Source organism: Entelurus aequoreus, linkage group LG05 (assembly GCF_033978785.1).
Source record: "Entelurus aequoreus isolate RoL-2023_Sb linkage group LG05, RoL_Eaeq_v1.1, whole genome shotgun sequence".
In the NCBI taxonomy this organism is placed as follows: domain Eukaryota; kingdom Metazoa; phylum Chordata; class Actinopteri; order Syngnathiformes; family Syngnathidae; genus Entelurus; species Entelurus aequoreus.
The window spans coordinates 53,019,935-53,040,322 of NC_084735.1; the positions used below are offsets into that span (position 1 = coordinate 53,019,935).

At 43.1% G+C, this 20,388-nt stretch overlaps 1 protein-coding gene across 1 annotated transcript in view; it reads right to left on the reverse strand.

The window, feature by feature from the left end:
* Window positions 1-554: 554 nt before the first annotated feature.
* The window catches only part of acat1 (acetyl-CoA acetyltransferase 1), a 52,229-nt gene continuing 32,395 nt past the window's right edge, over window positions 555-20,388 (reverse strand). Inside the window, exons 11-12 of the mRNA XM_062048368.1 lie at window positions 4,541-4,698; window positions 555-915 (exon numbers count right to left, since the gene is read on the reverse strand). Coding sequence (XP_061904352.1) covers window positions 795-915; window positions 4,541-4,698 — 279 coding nt within the window. The 3' untranslated portion in view covers window positions 555-794. The remainder of the gene's footprint in view (window positions 916-4,540; window positions 4,699-20,388) is intronic.

Sequence of the window (20,388 nt, forward strand, 5' to 3'; positions counted from 1 at the left end):
TATGTATATATTCACACATATGTATATGCATATAAATATACACACACACACACACACACACACACACACACACACACACACACACACACACACACACACACACACACACACACACACACACACACACACACACACACACACACACACACACACACACACACACACATCCATCCATCTTCTACCGCTTGTCCCTCTCGAGATCGCGGGGGTCCTGGAGCCTATCCCAGCTGCACTCGGGCGGAAGGCGGGGTACGCACTCTCACTGTCAATATGTGCACTTCCATACATACTTAGTATTTTGGAGTGTGTGACTGCTGAGAATCAAGGCAAAATGCAGTTGCAATTTCCCTTAAAAGGGGGAAAGAAGAAGAGTAAATACTGCAATTGTTATTTCCAGTCAGTGTGTATTGAAAGTTATGTATTGTAAGAGAACACGCACTCAGTAACAAAGTACATCATGTACACGGCATACTTACCGTAATCAAGTTTCATGACTCAAGTACTCCATTTGACACACAGCATTTGTCCCAAATAACAAGTACAATATGTCACACTGTTTGTACAAGAACTATTTATTTAGCCGTTCAATTCAGAGTTCAATAAGAAGTTAAACATAGGAGTGTGACCCTTAAGTCATGGCGTCTTAGGAGTGAAGTCCTTGTTGCTGTGTAAATAAGGCCGCCAGCATTAGAATCTTTAGAATAAAATTGATCTTATCAAGCCACTTGGAATCTAGAAGCCCTCACCACACATTTCGGTGTATTGAACAAGAAGGTTGTGTTTCGTTGACTTCCCTACAATTTCTGAATAATAATAGACGAGGCCCCGCCTCCACCGTTGCAGATACCCGCCAGACCGTACTGACCGGATTTTAGGTTATGCACCATGTGACCCACAATTCTTGCTCCAGACATCCTAAAAAGTGAGGGGAAAAAAAGTTAGCGGAAAAACAACAAATGCTTTAATATGCAATCCATGACTGTAACACTACTCATCCAGCATCAAATATGTATGGATAAATGTGGTAAAAATCATTGATAGAATGGAAGTGTTAGCCGACATAAGTTAAGTTAAAGTACCAATGATTGTCACACACACACTAGGTGTGGTGAAATTTGTCCTCTGCATTTGACCCATCCCCTTGTTCACCCCCTGGGGGGTGAGGGGAGCAGTGGGCAGCAGCGGTGGCCGCGCCCGGGAATCATGATGGTGATTTAACCCCCAATTCCAACCCTTGATGCTGTGTATCCCATTTTTATAGTCTTTGGTATGACTCGGCCGGAGTTTGGACTCACAACCTACCACTCTAACCTACTCAGTGGCCTAGTGGTGAACCAATAACAGTGATTAGTTAATTTTTTGAAGTTTACGAGTGATGTTTTTTAGTGACACAAAATTTTTCTAAGTAATATTTTGTTTGTCTCAAAATGTTATACGACAAAAGCGGTCGACCATGTTATTATGTTGACAACAGTGTTCATTTTGTTATAGTTTAGTGGTGTGTAAATGATGCCTTGGTGAGTGTGTGGAATTTTCACCGGCTGTATCCAAAAAGTTACTACATTCGACCGGCAAATAAAATTAATAGTTAGCAAATACCATCTTTTTTTGACCCCAACTCTGGTCAACGAGCCAAATGGTAAATAGGAAAAGAAGACATTTTTTAAAATGATACTTAAATTATTCAAAATGCTTCCTTTTTCTTAGTTACATTTAGATCAATGTTGACGACGAATACAGGTGTTAAACGCCTGACTTCTTGCAGTGGTCACTTGTGAGTCGGAAGAAGGGTTTCCTGATCAACAGTTTGGTGCTTCACAGTCAAATGACCAAACAGCTGTAACATGTCACATGTTTTTTTTCTGAAAGTGACACACACATCAAGGGGCGGCGTGGCGAAGTTGGTAGAGTGGCCGTGCCAGCAATCGGAGGGTTGCTGGTTACTGGGGTTCCCCGCCTTCTACCATCCTAGTCACGTCCGTTGTGTCCTTGGGCAAGACACTTCACCCTTGCTCCTGATGGCTGCTGGTTAGCGCCTTGCATGGCAGCTCCCGCCATCAGTGTGTGAATGTGTGTGTGAATGGGTGAATGTAGAAATACTGTCAAAGCGCTTTGAGTACCTTGAAGGTAGAAAAGCGCTATACAAGTATAACCCATTTATAATTTATCAAGGTATCAAGGGGCACAGTATCACTTACTTCCATCCATCCATCCATTTTCTACCGCTTATTCCCTTCGGGGTCTCGGGGGGTGCTGGAGCCTATCTCAGCTACAATCGGGCGGAAGGCGGGGTACACCCTGGACAAGTCGCCACCTCATCGCAGGGCCAACACAGATAGACAGACAACATTCACACTCACATTCACACATTAGGGCCAATTTAGTGTTGCCAATCAACCGTCACGGGGAGAACATGCAAACTCCACACAGAAAGATCCCGAGGCCGGGATTGAACTCACGAATACTCAGGACCTTCGTATTGTGAGGCAGACGCACCTTACTTGTGTTTCATAATGCCTCAGTATTATTTTGGAACGGTATCAAAATCTCTCGGTGCGATATCATCACGGTATTAAGGCCACGTTACGATATCATAGTGGTATATGTACCCCCCCAAAAAATGCAAACTGTCATCATGTGTAAAATGAAGTGCCAAGAATGTTCAGGATAAACAAACTTACTGAAATTGAACACAAACATAATGCTGAAATAATTCTTATCATATTATTACTACAACCAAGTATATAAAAACATTTTAAATTGACTTTCAGATAAGAGTTTTTAAACTGACAATACAAACCACCAGTGTAACAAATGTAAAACAATAATGTTCACGTTAGTGACTTTTAACTTCAGAGAAAATGTGTCCTCTGTAGTGAACATCTTATATCACTTTGGAAAATGACGATTCTCAGAAAAGTTAGCTGACCGTTTAACGTCTAATAATGTAAATACCTCACAAATTGATGCTTGGCCTTGCTGGCATCAAATATTTCTTACGGGCGATGTTTTATCAGTAGTTTCTCATATTGCTTGTGTTCCCCGCAGTTCAGTGTTGTCAAACTTTTTTTTTTGTCCGCACTTTTTAAAAACGATTCTTTACCATTGGGAGATAGGGCTTGGCGGACATTTCGGCTGTCCAAGTGCTTTTCTTGTTATGTATTGTTATGTTTACTGCTTTTTTATTGTTGAGAAAGCGCAGTTACATTATCGATGCAGAGTAGGGATGGTTACCGTTCACGTTTGACTCGATGGTACCAACTCCCGGTACCTGTGAATCAATACCAGTACTTAACGGTACCAATTTTCAGTACTTGGTATGTGTTAATAAATGATAAGTGTTTTGATCATTAAATGTTACTTTTAATATAACATTTAAAAATTAACTTGTTATGATAATTCTGCTGTCCAGTTGTTATATCGTGTTTGCAATGCAGTTGCACTTTAAGGACTTCAGATGGCAGTACTGTATAAACTATCTATGGTATGTTGTCAAAATAAGAAGTAGGCTTTTCCAGGAAGCTGAATGTGCTTATTACACACCAGCTGTTTGATTGTAACATTCATTTTTGTTTGGAGTTTTTATAACAATTTGAAGGTGTTGAAATTGTGATGTAAAATCGCTAATGTCTATAGCAAATCCATTTAGCATCAAGCTAGCACATTTTGAAAAAGTGGAGCCTTACTTTACGTTTGAGCATTTTCTACCAAGCATACTTGATTTTTTGGTGTTGAAAATTGCAACATTACTTATAGCGAGTTTGGCTGAATCCGTTCTGAGTGCTGCTTGAGGGATTGTTTCCTTGAGCTGGTGTTTAGTCTGCAACCAGATGTGACGAGTTGACAACCGGACGTGACGTTAGTGCAACAAAGGTATCGAAAGAGGACACCGCTTGATTTTACGTGAATCGATACCCGATTATACTGACTGTATTTGGTCGGTGCCTATAAAAGTATCAAGTTTGGTACCCATCCCTAATGCCTAGTGCGTAATGCAGAATTGATGCATTACTTGATACAGCAGCTGTACGGTGTCATTTTATAAATAAATCATTATTCAACATATGGAAAAAATATATATTTAAATTTTTTTCAGATTAAAATATAATAATACTAAAGGTATTTGTGAAATTATTATGGCTAAATTCATTAAAAGTCGGCTGACTTTTTGTTATGAATTTTATTACTGAGATGCTTTGCATGTTGCCAAAAATAAATAAAAAATTGAAAGATGCCTTATATTTTATGCTTTTTATTTGTAGCTGTATAAAATGTTGTGAATTTTAATCAACTAAAACTAAATTTACATTATATCGATTTAGACGACTACATTATGACAAACTAAAATATATTTTACTCAAAAAACTAAGTAATAAACTGCTGTCAGAATGAAGCAAACACTTTTTAATAATGAGAACACGGTGGAGTTGAACTTGAATTACTCGACGAAAAAGGGTCGACAAACAAACAGGTTCCACCGTGTTCCTTCTTCACTTTTATATTGAGCCAGTCGGCATCAGTAACACATCCTGCATCTCACCCAATGGGGTGTCCCAGTGACACGGCTCCTCCATTGACGTTGACTTTTTCAGGATCAATACCCAGCATTTTGATGTTGGCCAGAACAACGACACTGAAGGCCTCGTTGATCTCCCACATGGTGATATCATCTTTGGTCAGGCCGGCGGCATCCAGCACCTAACAGACATGCACATGCCAAAGATGTGTGATTCCAATGCTGCTTTGAATTTTTTTTACATAAAAGCACAATGTGAGACATTTGTTTTAAAAACTTCGCTGTGTGATATTGTGCATGACTGTTTGGACTTTGGTTCCGTTTATTGTTGCACTTACCATTATTACTGTACATATACGCACACACCCACGCACATATACAGTCGCGATAAAAAGTTTACATACACTTGTGAAGGACATCATATCATGGCTGTCTTGAGGTTCCAATAATTTCTACAACTCTTTTTTTTTTGTGATAGAGTGATCGGAGTACATACTTGTTGGTCACAAAAAACATGAAGTTTGGTTCTTTCATGAATTTATTATGGAAAATGTGACCAAATATGTTTCTCCTCCCAACATATTGCTGGGTATTGTGGCCAAACAGCTCAATTTTTGTTTCATCTGACATCACATAGACAAAGATAAGACCTTCTGGAGGAAAGTTCTGAGGTCAGATGAAACAAAAATTGAGCTGTTTGGCCACAATACCCAGCAATATGTTTGGAGGAGAAAAGGTCAGGCCTTTAATCCGAGGAACACCAATTCCTACCGTCAAGCATGATGGTGGTAGTATTATGCTCTGGGCCTGCTCTGCTGCCAATGGAACTGGTGCTTTACAGAGAGTAAATGGGACAATGAAAAAGGAGAATTACCTCCAAATTCTTCAGGACAACCTAAAATCATCAGCCCGGAGGTTGGGTCTTGGGCGTTCCAACAGGACAATGACCCCAAACACACGTCAAAAGTGGTAAAGGAATGGCTAAATCAGGCCAAAATGAAGGTTTTAGAATGGCCTTCCCAAAGTCCTGACTTAAACGTGTTGACAATGCTGAACAAACAAGTCCATGTCAGAAAACCAATACATTTAGCTGAACTGCACCAATTTTTTCTAGAGGAGTGGTCAAAAATTCAACCAGAAGCTTGGGGATGGCTACCAAAAGCCCCTTATTGCAGTGAAACTTGCCAAAGGACATGTAAACAAATATTAACATTGCTGTATGTATACTTTTGACCCAGCAGATTTGGTCACATTTTCAGTAGAATCATAATAAATTCATAAAAGAACCAAACTTTATGAATGCTTTTTGTGACCAACACACACACAGTGCTCCAATCACTATCACAAAAAAATAAGAGTTGTAGAAATGATTGAGAACTCAACAGAGCCATGACATTATGTTCTTTACAAGTCTATGTAAACTTTTGATCGCGACTGTAAATACATACATATACTGTATATATACACATCATTTTTGATGTTCATAAAAACAGTGGTGATACCAGTTCATTGTTTGTCATGCTTTGATCGATGCTATTTCTGGATAGCTCTGTCTTGAGTTTTTTTTTGTGTGCCGTGACATGTTCATATGGGCTTATTGTGCTCTCAAATGGCACCCCCGCCCCGCCTTTTTTAATCCGACGGGCCCATTTAAAACTGGTTATTTTGGCTCAGATGCAGCCGCGCCTCTCTGTCTCCAGCAATGTTCCGCCCACGGCGCCATCTCACTGGTTACACAAACCACTCAATAGTAAAAGGCAGAGCTAATGTCTTTTGCAGGGTCCTTAAACACACGGCAGAGAGAAAAATGTAGGGAAACTCCGGTTGGTGTACGGATGTGTTGAAGGCACGTAAACACAGAAAACTCTCCCAAATCGTCTCAACTACGTAACATTACTATGAGCAGAATATCGTAAACACTTTATAAACACAGACGGCAGCTCTGCTAGCTCATATTAACTCACGAGGTGTGTGTCAATCACTTGAAGCAAAGCTTCTGAAGAAATCTATATGTAGACAGTCCGTTGGACAAGAACCATGTTTGTGTGATTGAGGGAGATTAAACATTTTTGAAATTTAGTCAAATTTATTTTGCAGGGACACACAAATAGGACAGAGAATAGTGTATGCCACACCAGAAGAGCAAAGCAGTTGTGCAAGATTTTTATCCCTGAAATATTATGTATACGAGGCCACATACATGCGCGCGTGTGTGTGTGTGTAAACTGCCTTATTAAATGATAAATGGGTTATACTTGTATAGCGCTTTTCTACCTTCAAGGTACTCAAAGCGCTTTGACAGTATTTCCACATTCACCCATTCACACACACATTCACACACTGATGGCGGGAGCTGCCATGCAAGGCGCTAACCAGCAGCCATCAGGAGCAAGGGTGAAGTGTCTTGCCCAAGGACACAACGGACGTGACTAGGATGGTGGAGGGTGGGGATTGAACCCCAGTAACCAGCGACCGTCCGATTGCTGGCACAGCCACTCTACCAACTTCGCCACGCCGCCCCTTATTTGCATAATAAAAATGTGGATTGCTGGTAAAACTACCCAAATATAGGTGTGCCAAGTCTATAGCATCGTTCTCAAAAAGGCTGTAATTGCTGTCAATTGCATCAACAAAGTATTTAGCAAATGCTGTAACTACTTATGTAAATGTAATGTCTTACTTTTTTTTAATACATTTTCAAACTGTGGGGGGAGGTTGTGATTAGCGCACTGCAGGAGCAAAAGGTCACCGCCTCAGTCGATGGTGTTGAGGGCGGAGCGCCGTCGACTAGGGGCGGGGCATGTGCGGGACGGCGAGACGCAGCTGGCAGGTGATTAGATTTCGCAGGTGGTACGTGTTAATCTGATCATCTGTTGTCTTTAACAGTGAGCGGCCAGCGGAGGAGAAGGAGAGAGAGAAAGACAGATCTGAAAAGATTGTACTGAAAATTATAAATTGAAACACATGGTGATTAAAGACTTGGTGAAACGGCACAACTGACTCCTGACGTAATATCAGGGGAACGGGTAGGGAACGATCTCTACATCTGGCGCCCAACGTAAATGAAGAAAGGCTGCGATGTCGTCACCAAGCCCCATAGAGGCGCTGGGACAGCTCCTGGTGGAGGTGTCGACGGCGAACCACCGGCAGAATGAGGCGATGCAGGCCCAAATTGCAGAGCAGAGCCAGATCCTGCGAGCGCTCACGGAAAGGTCCGGAGCGGGGACAACCCCAGCAGCGAGGCCGACATTGACGACGGTGGGGATGCACAGGATGGCAGAGACAGAAGACGCGCAAAGTTTCATGGACATGTTTGAGGCAACAGCGAAGGCATGCGCATGGCCGGAGGAAGAGTGGGCGGTGCGGCTGCTACCGTTACTGGTGGGAGAGGCGCAGCGAGCGGCGCTCAGCCTGCCACCAGCGTCCCGCGTGAGCTACCGGGACATGAGGAGGGCGGTGTTGGACCGGACAGGAGGGTCCAAAGAGGACCACAGATGCCGGTTCCGGACCATGAGATTTAGACAGGAGGAGCGGCCTTTCGCCCTGGGCCAACAGTTGAGAGACACGGCGACCAGATGGCTACAACCCGGAGGAATAGAGGAGGTGATCGAGCAGATCATCCTGGAACAATTCCTGGAGGCAATCCCGGCGCGGACGTCAGCGTGGGTCCGCTACCATCGGCCACAAGGCGTAGCAGCGGCGGTAGCCTTGGCGGAGGACCACCTGGCCGTACACCGGGAGAAGGGGAAGGAGGAGAAGGCTGCAGGAGGAGCGGAGCGGCCAGTCCCGGCGCCGCGCAGGATGCGGGCGCTGCCAGCAGAAGGAGCCCAGCCGTGGGCACGGCCACGACACAACCCAAGTCTGATTTCTCCTCCTCAGGGCCAGGCCGCTGCGGATACTGCGTTTCCCCCGCAAACGGCGCCTCGAATGCCACCTCCAGCAGGTGTGCTGGAGGTGTGGGCGGCTAGGACACCTGCAGCGGGAGTGTCCAGCGATGGAAGTGGGGCAGGTGATCCGGGTTGGCGACCCTCCAGCACCCTCCCCCGGGCCAGGAGAGACATACTATGTACCGGTAAGGATACAAGGGAGTATACACCGGGCGATGGTGGATTCGGGCTGCGAGCAGTCCATGATTCACCAAAACCTGGTTCGACCTGGGGCGTTGAGAAAGGCTACACGGGTGCGGGTTAAATGTGTGCATGGGGATATTCACGAGTACCCTATCGTGCCGGTGGACATTTTTTTTAAAGAGGAAAAACATAGTGTTAAGGTGGCTGTAAATTCGCGCCTGGCGCACCCCTTAATCTTGGGAACAAATTGGGCGGGATTTAACGGGTTAATAAAACAGTGCGCAGGGGTGCGTTCACGACCGGTAGGAAAAGGGAATGTCCGCGCTGTTCTCATCGGCGACGCGAGATTATCCAACGCTGCCGGGGGGAGGGGGAAGGGGAGCCGGCGGGGGCTTCGCAGGAGGTTTCCCCGGTTCCCCAATGGCGCCCCATGGATGATTTTCCACTCGAGCAGTCTCGAGATGACACTCTGCGCGCGACCTGGGACCAAGTGATTTCAATTGATGGGCAGCGGGTTCGCCCGGGGATAGCGCAGGATTTCCCTAACTTTGCATTGATTAGGGACAGATTATACAGAGTGAGTCGTGACACTCAGACAGGGGAGGAAATCACCCAATTGTTGGTGCCAAAAAGCCGTCGGGAAATGATTTTCCAGGCGGCGCATTTTAACCCGATGGCCGGTCACATGGGTTATGATAAAACACTCAATCGGATAATGGTCCGGTTCTATTGGCCAGGCATTCGGGCAGACGTGCGCCGCTGGTGCGCGGCCTGCCCGGACTGTCAACTAGTCAACCCCGCGGCCACCCCTAGAGCACCTTTGCGGCCATTACCACTCATAGAGGTCCCGTTTGAGCGAATTGGCATGGACCTCGTCGGACCATTTCACCCGAGCACCCAGGGATATCGCTTTGCACTAGTCCTGGTGGATTATGCAACGCGCTATCCCGAAGCAGTGCCGCTGCGCTCTATCTCTGCAAAGAGTGTCGCGCAGGCACTATTTCAAGTTATCTCCCGAGTTGGAATCCCGAAAGAGATTCTAACTGACCAGGGCACGTCCTTTATGTCACGCACGTTAAAGGAGCTGTACGGATTATTGGGGATCAAATCTATTCGGACCAGCGTTTACCACCCGCAGACGGATGGGCTGGTAGAGCGGTTGAATAGAACCTTGAAATCCATGATCCGGAAGTTCGTACACGAGGACAAACCAAATCGGCATAAATGGTTGGATCCCCTGTTATTTGCAGTGCGGGAGGTTCCTCAGGCCTCAACAGGATTTTCTCCATTTGAACTGTTGTTCGGCAGGAAGCCGCGCGGGGTACTGGACCTAGTTAAAGAAAGCTGGGAGGAAGGTCCAAGCCCCAGTAAAAATGAAATTCAGTACGTCAGGCTCTTGAGAGCAAAACTCCACACTTTGGGGCACTTGTCACGTGAGAATTTGCTCCAAGCCCAAGAACGTCAGCAGCGCCTGTATAACAAGGGGACGAAACTCAGACAATTTTCACCGGGAGAGAAAGTACTTGTATTACTCCCAACATCCAGCTCCAAATTACTCGCCAGGTGGCAGGGACCCTTTGTGGTCACACGACGAGTAGGTGACATGGATTACGAGGTCAGGCGGTCTGACCGGGGTGGGGCAACACAAATATACCACCTCAACCTACTAAAAGGTTGGAGGGAAGCGGAGCCTGTCTCCATGGTGACGACGATAGCGGAGGGCGAGGAGCTGGGGCCGGAGGTTCCCCCCTCCCCCCGGCCCTTTCCTCTCCGCTGTGATAATCATCTGACGCCGTCACAGAAATCAGATGTGGCCAAATTGCAGCAGCATTTTGCTGACGTGTTCTCCCCCCTGCCAGGCCGCACGACTCTCACCCAGCATCACATAGAGACCAGCCCAGGCGAGACGGTGAGGTCTCAGCCCTATAGGCTGCCCGAACACAAGCGCAAAGTAGTTTGGGAAGAATTAAAAGCCATGCTGGAATTGGGAGTGATAGAAGAGTCACACAGTGCGTGGTGCAGCCCCATAGTTCTGGTGGGGAAGAAAGATGGGTCCGTGCGGTTCTGTGTGGACTACCGCAAGGTAAATGATGTGTCACGTTTTGACGCCTATCTAATGCCCCGGGTCGACGAGCTCCTGGACCGGTTGGGCACTGCTCGGTTTTTTATGACACTGGATTTGACTAAGGGCTACTGGCAGATTCCCTTGTCTCCAGAGTCTAAGGAAAAAAACGGCATTCTCCACTCCGGAAGGTTTATACCAATTCGTGACCCTTCCGTTCGGCTTGTTCGGTGCGCCCGCCACATTTCAGAGACTCATGGACCGGGTGCTGCGGCCCCACGCTGCATATGCTGCCGCCTATCTGGATGATGTCATCATCCAGGGGAACAGCTGGGCGGAGCATGTGCAGAGGGTGGGGGCGGTGCTCGAGTCCCCGAGGCGGGCGGGGCTCACCGCCAACCCGGCGAAGTGCGCGGTTGGTCGGAGGGAGGTACAGTATCTGGGGTACCACTTGGGGGAAGGTCAGGTGCGGCCTCAGGTAGAAAAAACCGCAGCAGTTGCGGCCTGCCCGACCCCGAAGACGAAAAAGGAGGTGAGGCAGTTTTTAGGATTGGTGGGCTACTACCGGAGGTTCATTCCCCGGTTTGCGGACCTGACCAGCCCACTAACTGACCTCACCCGAAAAGGTGCTCCAGATCTGGTCCAGTGGACGGGGCAGTGCCAGCAGGCATTCGAGAAGGTGAGGAAAGCACTTTGCGAGGAGCCGGTACTGCGCATGCCTGATTTTTCTATCCCATTTTGTTTGCAGGCGGACGCGTCGGGCAGAGGACTGGGAGCCGTTTTATCCCAGCAGCGGGGGGGGGGCACCGACCACCCGGTCCTGTACATCAGCAGAAAGTTATCGGAAAGGGAGGCCAGATACAGCACTGTGGAAAGGGAGTGCCTCGCCATCCGGTGGGTGGTCGGTGCCTTCCGGTACTATCTGCTGGGACGCCCGTTCAGCCTCTGCTCGGACCACAGGCCCCTCCAGTGGCTCCACCGCGTGAAGGATGCCAACGCGCGGATCACCCGGTGGTATCTCGCTTTACAACCCTACAATTTCAGAGTGATCCATAGGCCGGGGGCGCAGATGGCCGTGGCAGACTTCCTCTCCCGCTCTCAGGCGGGGGAGTTGGCGCGGCCGGATGATGTCCCGGCCTAAGTCTGGCGGTGGAGGTATGTGGGGGGAGGTTGTGATTAGCGCACTGCAGGAGCAAAAGGTCACCGCCTCAGTCGATGGTGTTGAGGGCGGAGCGCCGTCAACTAGGGGCGGGGCATGTGCGGGACGGCGAGACGCAGCTGGCAGGTGATTAGATTTCGCAGGTGGTACGTGTTAATCTGATCATCTGTTGTCTTTAACAGTGAGCGGCCAGCGGAGGAGAAGGAGAGAGAGAAAGACAGATCTGAAAAGATTGTACTGAAAATTATAAATTGAAACACATGGTGATTAAAGACTTGGTGAAACGGCACAACTGACTCCTGACGTAATATCAGGGGAACGGGTAGGGAACGACCTCTACACAAACATTTCTATAAATAAACTTGTTCACATTGTCATTGTGTGGTATTGTGTGTAGAATTTGGAGGACAAAAAAATAATTCCATTTTGGAATAAGGGTGTAACAACAAAATGTGGAAAAAGTGAAGAGCTGTGAATACTTTTATGATGCAAAGTACATAATGCTTTTAATAATCTCTACATTACGTTTTGTACCTAATATCGCTGCATGACAACGTCTTAACTTTTTTAATTTTTTTAATGAAGTGCAATATTACTATGTGGTAAGCCTGCTATTGGTCTGTCAATATCAACACTTGTGAATTTGGAATCATTTCATCAATCCCAGTTGACGTTATGAAGAGATACATGATATTTCAGCCTGTATGTGTGGCAGGAGACAAAAAAATTTTCAGGGATACAAAACTTCAGGGAGCTATTTATCTATTAAATAGATAACTCTATAAAATATGTTACTGTGCCAAGAAACTCCCTGCATTTTTGGGGGTTTGTTTTTATCTACTTGTTTTTTAAATAAACACACTTTAGGCATTTAACAAAAGTTAAATGTTGGAGTTGATAAGACTATTATTCAAAATTTTGACACATATGTCACTTTTATTGTAAATTAATATGGGCTCCAAATATCGGTTATTGGCCTCCTTCACTACTAATAATCGGTATCGGCCCTGAAAAAATTATATCGGTCGAACATCTACTATTTAACATAATTCCCAAGCCTCTCCTTTCTACATTTTGTCTGCTTCCTGCTACTTTTTACTCAATGCCTTATTTAGTTAGATTTATGCGCCTTTTTTTTGTACCTTTCCGCTTAATGTGACCTGATTAATTATTAAATACTTTATTGATCCCACACACGTCCTTGCATTCTGGGTTTACGCTAAACTAAGCCTGAGAAAACGACAAACAGCAAGATCCACATTTGGTAAATATTGATGACCTCATGGATTGTATCACCAGATACAGTAACTTTAGCATTGCTCAGTTTAATCAAAAACAACCTTGAATTACAAGTAAACTGATGAGACAAGGACTGGACCTTGGTTTATGCTTCTTTAGTCACTACGTCATTAACTACACAGTGAACTTTTGAAGAGTTTGTGTAAGGTTTAGCGCATTCTGTCAAAATCTTTCTTCCTTCTTGGATTAAATAGGGTTTCTCACCTTCTTTATCAAAGTACTGGCACTCGCAATTTTGACTGAATCCCATTTCTACCCATGACCCCTTGCCCTCAGTTTTGAAAGTTCACATCAAGCAAGTGGAGTCCCAATTCACCTGTAAGGCTAATGGAAGAGCTAAGAGCCAAAAGGTGTGTAGTCCTTTAAACAAAGAGTGGTCCCGACCACACTCAAAACCAACTGTTATGAGATGAGCAGAAAGCACATAAATCAATGGAAGTAATTAAAAGCACTATTGATTTTCATTGTAATGAGTTTGACACCCGTCTTTTATCAGGTATTCCACCCTTTGCTACTCCACGTAAATATTGGCATGTTTTTATTTTGTAATTGCTTGTCATACAAGCTAGCTAATGCAACTGTAACAGGTAAACTACAATGTCAGGCTAGCAGCAAATTAACTTCACTAAAACTTACTAAATTTCATGAAAGATTAGACCTACTACTTTCAAATTTTAGCCATGTTTAGTATGTTTTATGTACAGTAAATTCCCGACTTTTTATTTTTATTGTCTGCATTTTAATTTTGCTTTTATTTTCTTTCATTTCACTTTGTTGTCTGTGAAGCACTTTGAGTCTGCCTTGTGTATGAAAAGCGCTATACAAATAAAGTTGCCTTGCCTTGCCTTGACTATAAGCCGCTACATTTTTTTCCTACGCTTTGACCCCTGTGGCTTAAAAAAATTGTGCGGCTAATTTATGGATTTTTCTTCGCCGACGGGCAAAATGCAAATACTGTAGTTTAGAAAAAAACAAAAAAACAAGCTAAGACACTTAAAAGTTGCCATCTTTTGGACGAGTTCGCTCACTGCTGGTGCTTCAGTGCTGCAATGCCCTTATGTTTAGAGCAGGGGTGTCAAACGTACAGCCCGCGGACATGTTTAATCTGGCTCGCAAGATCAGTTTGCTAAATACAAAAATGCCCTGCATTGTGTAACCCACGTCACACATGACAGTGTTTAAAGATGACGTGTCAGCTGATTGGCTGGATTGGCTGGTCCTGTTGTGGCTGGCAGCAGCTCGTGGCAGTATCGACGCACAATACCTTCTTTAATTGTAAATGATCCACTCAATGGATAAAATAACAAAACGGTTAGATGCAAAGACTTAAGTCAACATGGCCATCATCTTTGTAGTTCAAGTTTCATGCACCGCTTGCAATTGGTTGCATGATGCGCACCCTGAATTCCATTGTACAAATGTGTGTTTCTACATTTGTTTGTTCAATTTAATGCTTAAATTTAGCATGTTCACATTGGTTAAGTTTGTACTTGTGTTACCTTTAATTTGGCCATGGTGTAATTTTTTATAATTGTTTTGTTTATATTATAATTTAATGTGTGGTCGCAGTTTCACCAATGCGGACGTTTGAGAAAACACTCCATTGCTGTTTCAAATGTTTTTAATGGTGAACTGCCAACATAAAAGTACTAAACAGGAAGTGCTTTAAGTTTAATGGTTTTGTAAATTAATAGCATTCATATATTCATTGTGTTCTTAATGATGTTTTTGAAACTGCACCATTTTTTTCCTCAGAAATTGTCATTTAACTTCAAGTGTTTTTCCCAAGAGGATTATTTGTAATATGTACATTTTCAGAATGTTTGTGCTTGTTCTATTTTTGTCAAAGTAAGACAAATAAAACAATCTGAAGTTAGTTGTCATTTGAATGTGAAGATTCTACAAGTCCAGCCCGTGTGGTAATACATTTTCCTCCATGCGGTCCCTGAGCTAAAATAAGTTTGACACCCCTGGTTTAGCGCTTTGAACCGGAAGTTTGTTTTGTCTTCTAGTTGACCCTAGCATAGCAACTAGGAGTGTAGGAAAAAATCGATTCGAATTGCGATTCTCACGTTGTGCGATTCAGAATCGATTCTCATTTTTAAAAAATCGATTTTTTAATTTTTTTTAAATTAATCAATCCAACAAAACAATACACGGCAATACCATAACAATGAAATCCAATTCCAAAACCAAACCCGACCCAGCAACACTCAGAACTGTAATAAACAGAGCAATTGAGAGGAGGAAAAAAAGAACAATAGTGTCACAGTGGCTTACACTTGCATCGCATCTCATAAGCTTGACAACACACTGTGTCCAATATTTTCACAAAGATAAAATAAGTCATATTTTTGGTTCATTTAATAGTTAAAACACATTTACATTATTGCAATCAGTTGACAAAACATTGTTCTTTACAATGATAAAAGCTTTTTACAAAAATATACTACTCTGCTTGCATGTCAGCCGACTAGGGTAGATCCTGCTGAAATTTTATGTATCTAATGAATAGAGAATAGTTTTGAATCGGGAAAAAAATCGTTTTTGAATCGAGAATCGTGTTGAATTGAAAAAAAATTTGATTTTGAATCGAATCGTGACCCCAAGAATCGATATTGAATCGAATCGTGGGACACCCAAAGATTCACAGCCCTAATAGCAACGTTTGTTAGTTTTACAATATAACTAAAACAATTATTACCTACTAAACCCTCCCATGTGTGATGTCTGCAGGAGTGTTTTCAGGCATATTTGGACATGCTACAGTAATGTAATGAAGCTAGCGTCGTTAGCATTAGCTAATATGCTAACACATTTACAAGTGTCTGCGTTAATATTAACTTACAATGGCATTATTTTGGATTGTTTCAATTCAGCGTGGACATAAGGGTATGTTTAGCTGAATAGAGAGCTAGCTTGCTCAGCTAGTGGGTCCATGACAATGACTTCTGTTTGTTTGATCATCCGTTTTACTGCCGTGTTACAGGCACTGTTTGAAAACAATTAAAGTATGTGAAATTCGAAGGTAGCGTTCTCAAACTGGAAGAACACCGGCGCTACTTTTCGCTCATTGAAATGTTTATGTAACATGCATGCTATGCCCATGTAAAAAGAGTTTATCCAATCCTCTACCAAGCCTCTACTCCAATCTTATGAAGCACCTCACATCAACACATGTTAACTCAACACCGAGCTCAAATGCAGCCAGCCAGGGTCCACTCTGTTAAAACAAGTAAGCAGGGATGTCAAATTATTATTATTATTATTTATTTATTTTTAAAAAAATCTGACTCTCATCATATTTTGGAATTTAGAATAATCACAGGTGATTACTTGGTTGCAAAAAATAAAATTAGCTTGAGAAAAAATGCGTACACAAATGCAATTTTATTGACAGAATCATGTCAATCATTGTTATAACAGTTGGATAGAACTCTGTTCAATAGTATACGGGTACAGAGAATTGCACTACTTAAAGGCCAAATGTTGCTTCGTGTGTTTTACACAAGTTTGCATTTTTGGTACCGTATTGGGTTTTCTGCTTTCAAAATCTAATAGTTACTTTACGGAATATTTATTATTTAAACAGTTTTATTTCTATGCATGTCATATGGCAAACTGCAATCTATTGAGTTCAGATAAATACCAAATGTTGTAAAATACAGTAAATATTGTTTTTATTCTTCAGTTAATATAAACATTTTTGACGTTAAAGATTATGTAGAACATAATAGCGTATACAACATGAAAAGTGACGTCAAGTTACTTTGCTGAGTAACTAAATACTGTTACAATGAGGTAACTGAGTTACAAACTCAAATACTTTTAGAGAGAACTAATTTGTAACTGTAACTAATTACTTTTAAGGTAAGATGAACAACACTGAAAATAATTACTTAATGTGTTGTTTTTCCAGCTTATAGTGTTGTTTTGTCCAAAAGAAGTCACACAAACAACACGTTTTTAACTTTTATTGCCAATTTTGTGCTAACAAGTTAATTTCCAATACATATTCTTTCTTGTGCACACACGTCTTTTTCCTCTGACACATAACACTTTGTCAACATCTTTCAAGCATGTTACCAGTACTAACAAAGTACAAAATAGGTACTATGCTGCCTTTGAAAAATACTGGTGCTTTTTTTTTCATCTGCATGGTGGCGTGCCGCATTGACATTGCTGGTAATAAGAGGCGAGGTGCAATGTTAACACACACTGAGGGCACATACAAACGGGAAGCGTGTGGAGAGGAGGAATGACAGAGTTGGCAATTCTAATGGTTAATAAAAAGGGCGCACAAAATGCAATATGGAGGTATTTTGGCTTCAAAACTAACGATGAAGGTGAAACTATTAACACAAGTGGTGCTTTGAAACATAAGTATTGAAAGGCGGCAATACTTCAAACTTAGGTAAACATTTAAAGGGCAAGCATCCAGACCTGCACAAGAAGCTTAAAGGCCGACAAGTAAGAATGTAGTTAACTAGTGCCCCTTTTGTGCCCATATAAGTATGGGCACAATATAAGTAGTCGCCGCATCGAACTGGTTGTCTCATTGCCAATTATCAGCGGAGTCAAAACCGCCCCACGTAACATAAACTAATGCAAATAAAATGATTTAATTTCGTAACAAATTCCTATGATTTGTGTTTTATCTTTATCAATGTGTGTTTTACCTGCTACAAGTCCTATCTGGGCAGCACAGTATCGCAGTAGTTAGTGCTCGTGCCTCACAATAAGAAGGTCCTGGGTTCGATTCCCAGAGCTCCGGGTCTTTCTGTGTGGAGTTTGCATGTTCTCCCTGTGACTTTGTGGGTTCTCACCAGGTACTACGGGCTCCTCCCACCTCCAAAAGACATGCACCTGGAGATAGGCTGATTGGCAACACTAAATTGGCCCTAGTGCGTGAATGTGAGTGTGATGGCACCTGAGATGAGGTCGAAACTTGTACAGGGTTTATGTACACTGCCTTCCGCCCAAGTGCAGCTGGGATAGGCTCCAGCCCCCTACTACCCCGAAAGGGATAAGCGGTAGAAAATGAGTGGATGCAAATCTTATCTGTGTAGTTTTAGTGTTTTAGTCATAGTATTGTTTTAGGATTTACTAATTATTGTATTAATCTTAAAGCACAGACCAAAAGTGGAAACCATAAATCATTAAAGGCCTACCGAAATGAATTTTTTTTATTTAAACGGGGATAGCAGATCTATTCTATGTGTCATACTTGATCATTTTGCGATATTGCCATATTTTTGCTGAAAGGATTTAGTAGATTTAGTAGAGAACAACGACGATAAAGATCGCAACTTTTGGTATCTGACAAAAAAAAGCCTTGCCCCTACCGGAGGTAGCGTGACGTAGTCAGTTGAACATTTCTGCAAAGTTCCCTATTGTTTACAGTGATGGCGGCCAGAAGTGAGAGCGATTCGGACCGAAAAAGTGACGATTTCCCCATTAATTTGAGCGAGGATGAAAGATTTGTGGATGAGGAAAGTGCAAGTGAAGGACGAGTGGGGAGTGGAAGCGATTCAGATAGGGAAGATGCTGTGAGAGGCGGGTGGGACCTGATATTCAGCTGGGAATGACTACAACAGTAAATAAACACAAGACATATATATACTCTATTAGCCACAACACAACCAGGCTTATATTTAATATGCCACAAATTAATCCCGCATAACAAACACCTAGGTGTTTGTTATGCTAGCTCCTGGCTCCCGTCCATATAACCCGCCAATACAATTCAAACACCTGCACAACACACACAATCACTCAGCCCAAAGGACCGTTCACCTAACCCAAGGTTCATAAAGCTTATATATTTACCCAAAGTTACGTACGTGACACGCACGTACGGGCAAGCGATCAAATGTTTGGAAGCGCAGCTGCGTACTCACGGTACCACGTCTGCGTCTGTGTATCCAAATCAAAGTAATCCTGGTAAGAGTCTGTGTTGTCCCAGTTCTCTACAGGCGTCTGTGTATCGAAGTCAAGGTCCTCCTGGTAAGAGTGTCTGTTGTCCGAGTTCTTCGATCTTGACTGCATCTTTCGGGAATGTAAACAATGAAACACTGGCTGGGTTGTGTTGCTGACTCCCCTCGCAAAATACTCCGCTTCGCACTGACAACTTTCTTCTTTGCTTGCTCAGCTTCTTTCTCCATAATGCAATGAACAAATTGCAACAGATTCACCAACACAGATGTCCAGAATACTGTGGAATTATGAGATGAAAACAGAGCTATTTTGTATTGGCTTCAATGGGGTACCGATACTCCTGTTTCACTGAATACGTCACGCGCATACGTCATCATCCAAAGGCGTTTTCAACCGGAAGTTTAGCGGGAAATTTAAAATTGCACTTTATAAGTTAACCCGGCCGTATTGGCATGTGTTGCAATGTTAAGATTTCATCATTGATATATAGACTATCAGACTGCGTGGTCGGTAGTAGTGGGTTTCAGTAGGCCTTTAAGCATTTAATACAATATCAATAAAGCTTTCTATTCTAGTCTAATCTAATCATAGATTAAGGCTATATGTAGTATGCAAAATTGTAAATTGTTCGAGTGCAATAAGAAAAGCCCAGTATGTTTAATATCTTCACATTTTAATTTCAATATTCTAAAATTGTTATTTGAGTGCAATAAGAAACCTCTGTTAAATGTATAAGATTTTCTGTTAAAATACTGCCAACATTTTTTTTGTGATCGAAAGTATCCAAAAGTATCAAAATACATATAGGTACCGGTATAATGGTATTGTGACAAGACTAGACTACAAACACAAAAACTAGTGCAGCTTGGAGTGCACCCAAAAGTCCATACTTGGTAGCCAAAATCACAAAGCAAATAAAGCAAGGAATGCCAGCAAAGCAAACACTATCCATGGATAAACCACAGAAAAACAATGATCCATCAATAAGAGGAAGGTTGTACTGGAATATAACCCTCTAGATTAGCGATTAGAGGCAGCTGATTCCACTGATCGCTAATCAAGAGCAGGTAAGGGAAATAGCTCTCAAACCAGCTCAGTGGTAGAGGAGAAACATGAAGTAGAATGAAAACAAGAGCGCTAGACAAGAACTAAACAACAAACATAGGAAACTACAAAATCGAGGCAGGTCTGAAATGACAAGTCCTGACAGAGTCACACTTCTCTCCTTTTACAAGCTGCCCTGATGACGACCCTCAAAACCCATCGTCCTCAGGAGAAGCATCACATTACCTGCTGACAGCTGACCAATTAAGGAAACAGCTGTGGAGACTAAGACTGTGGTGCC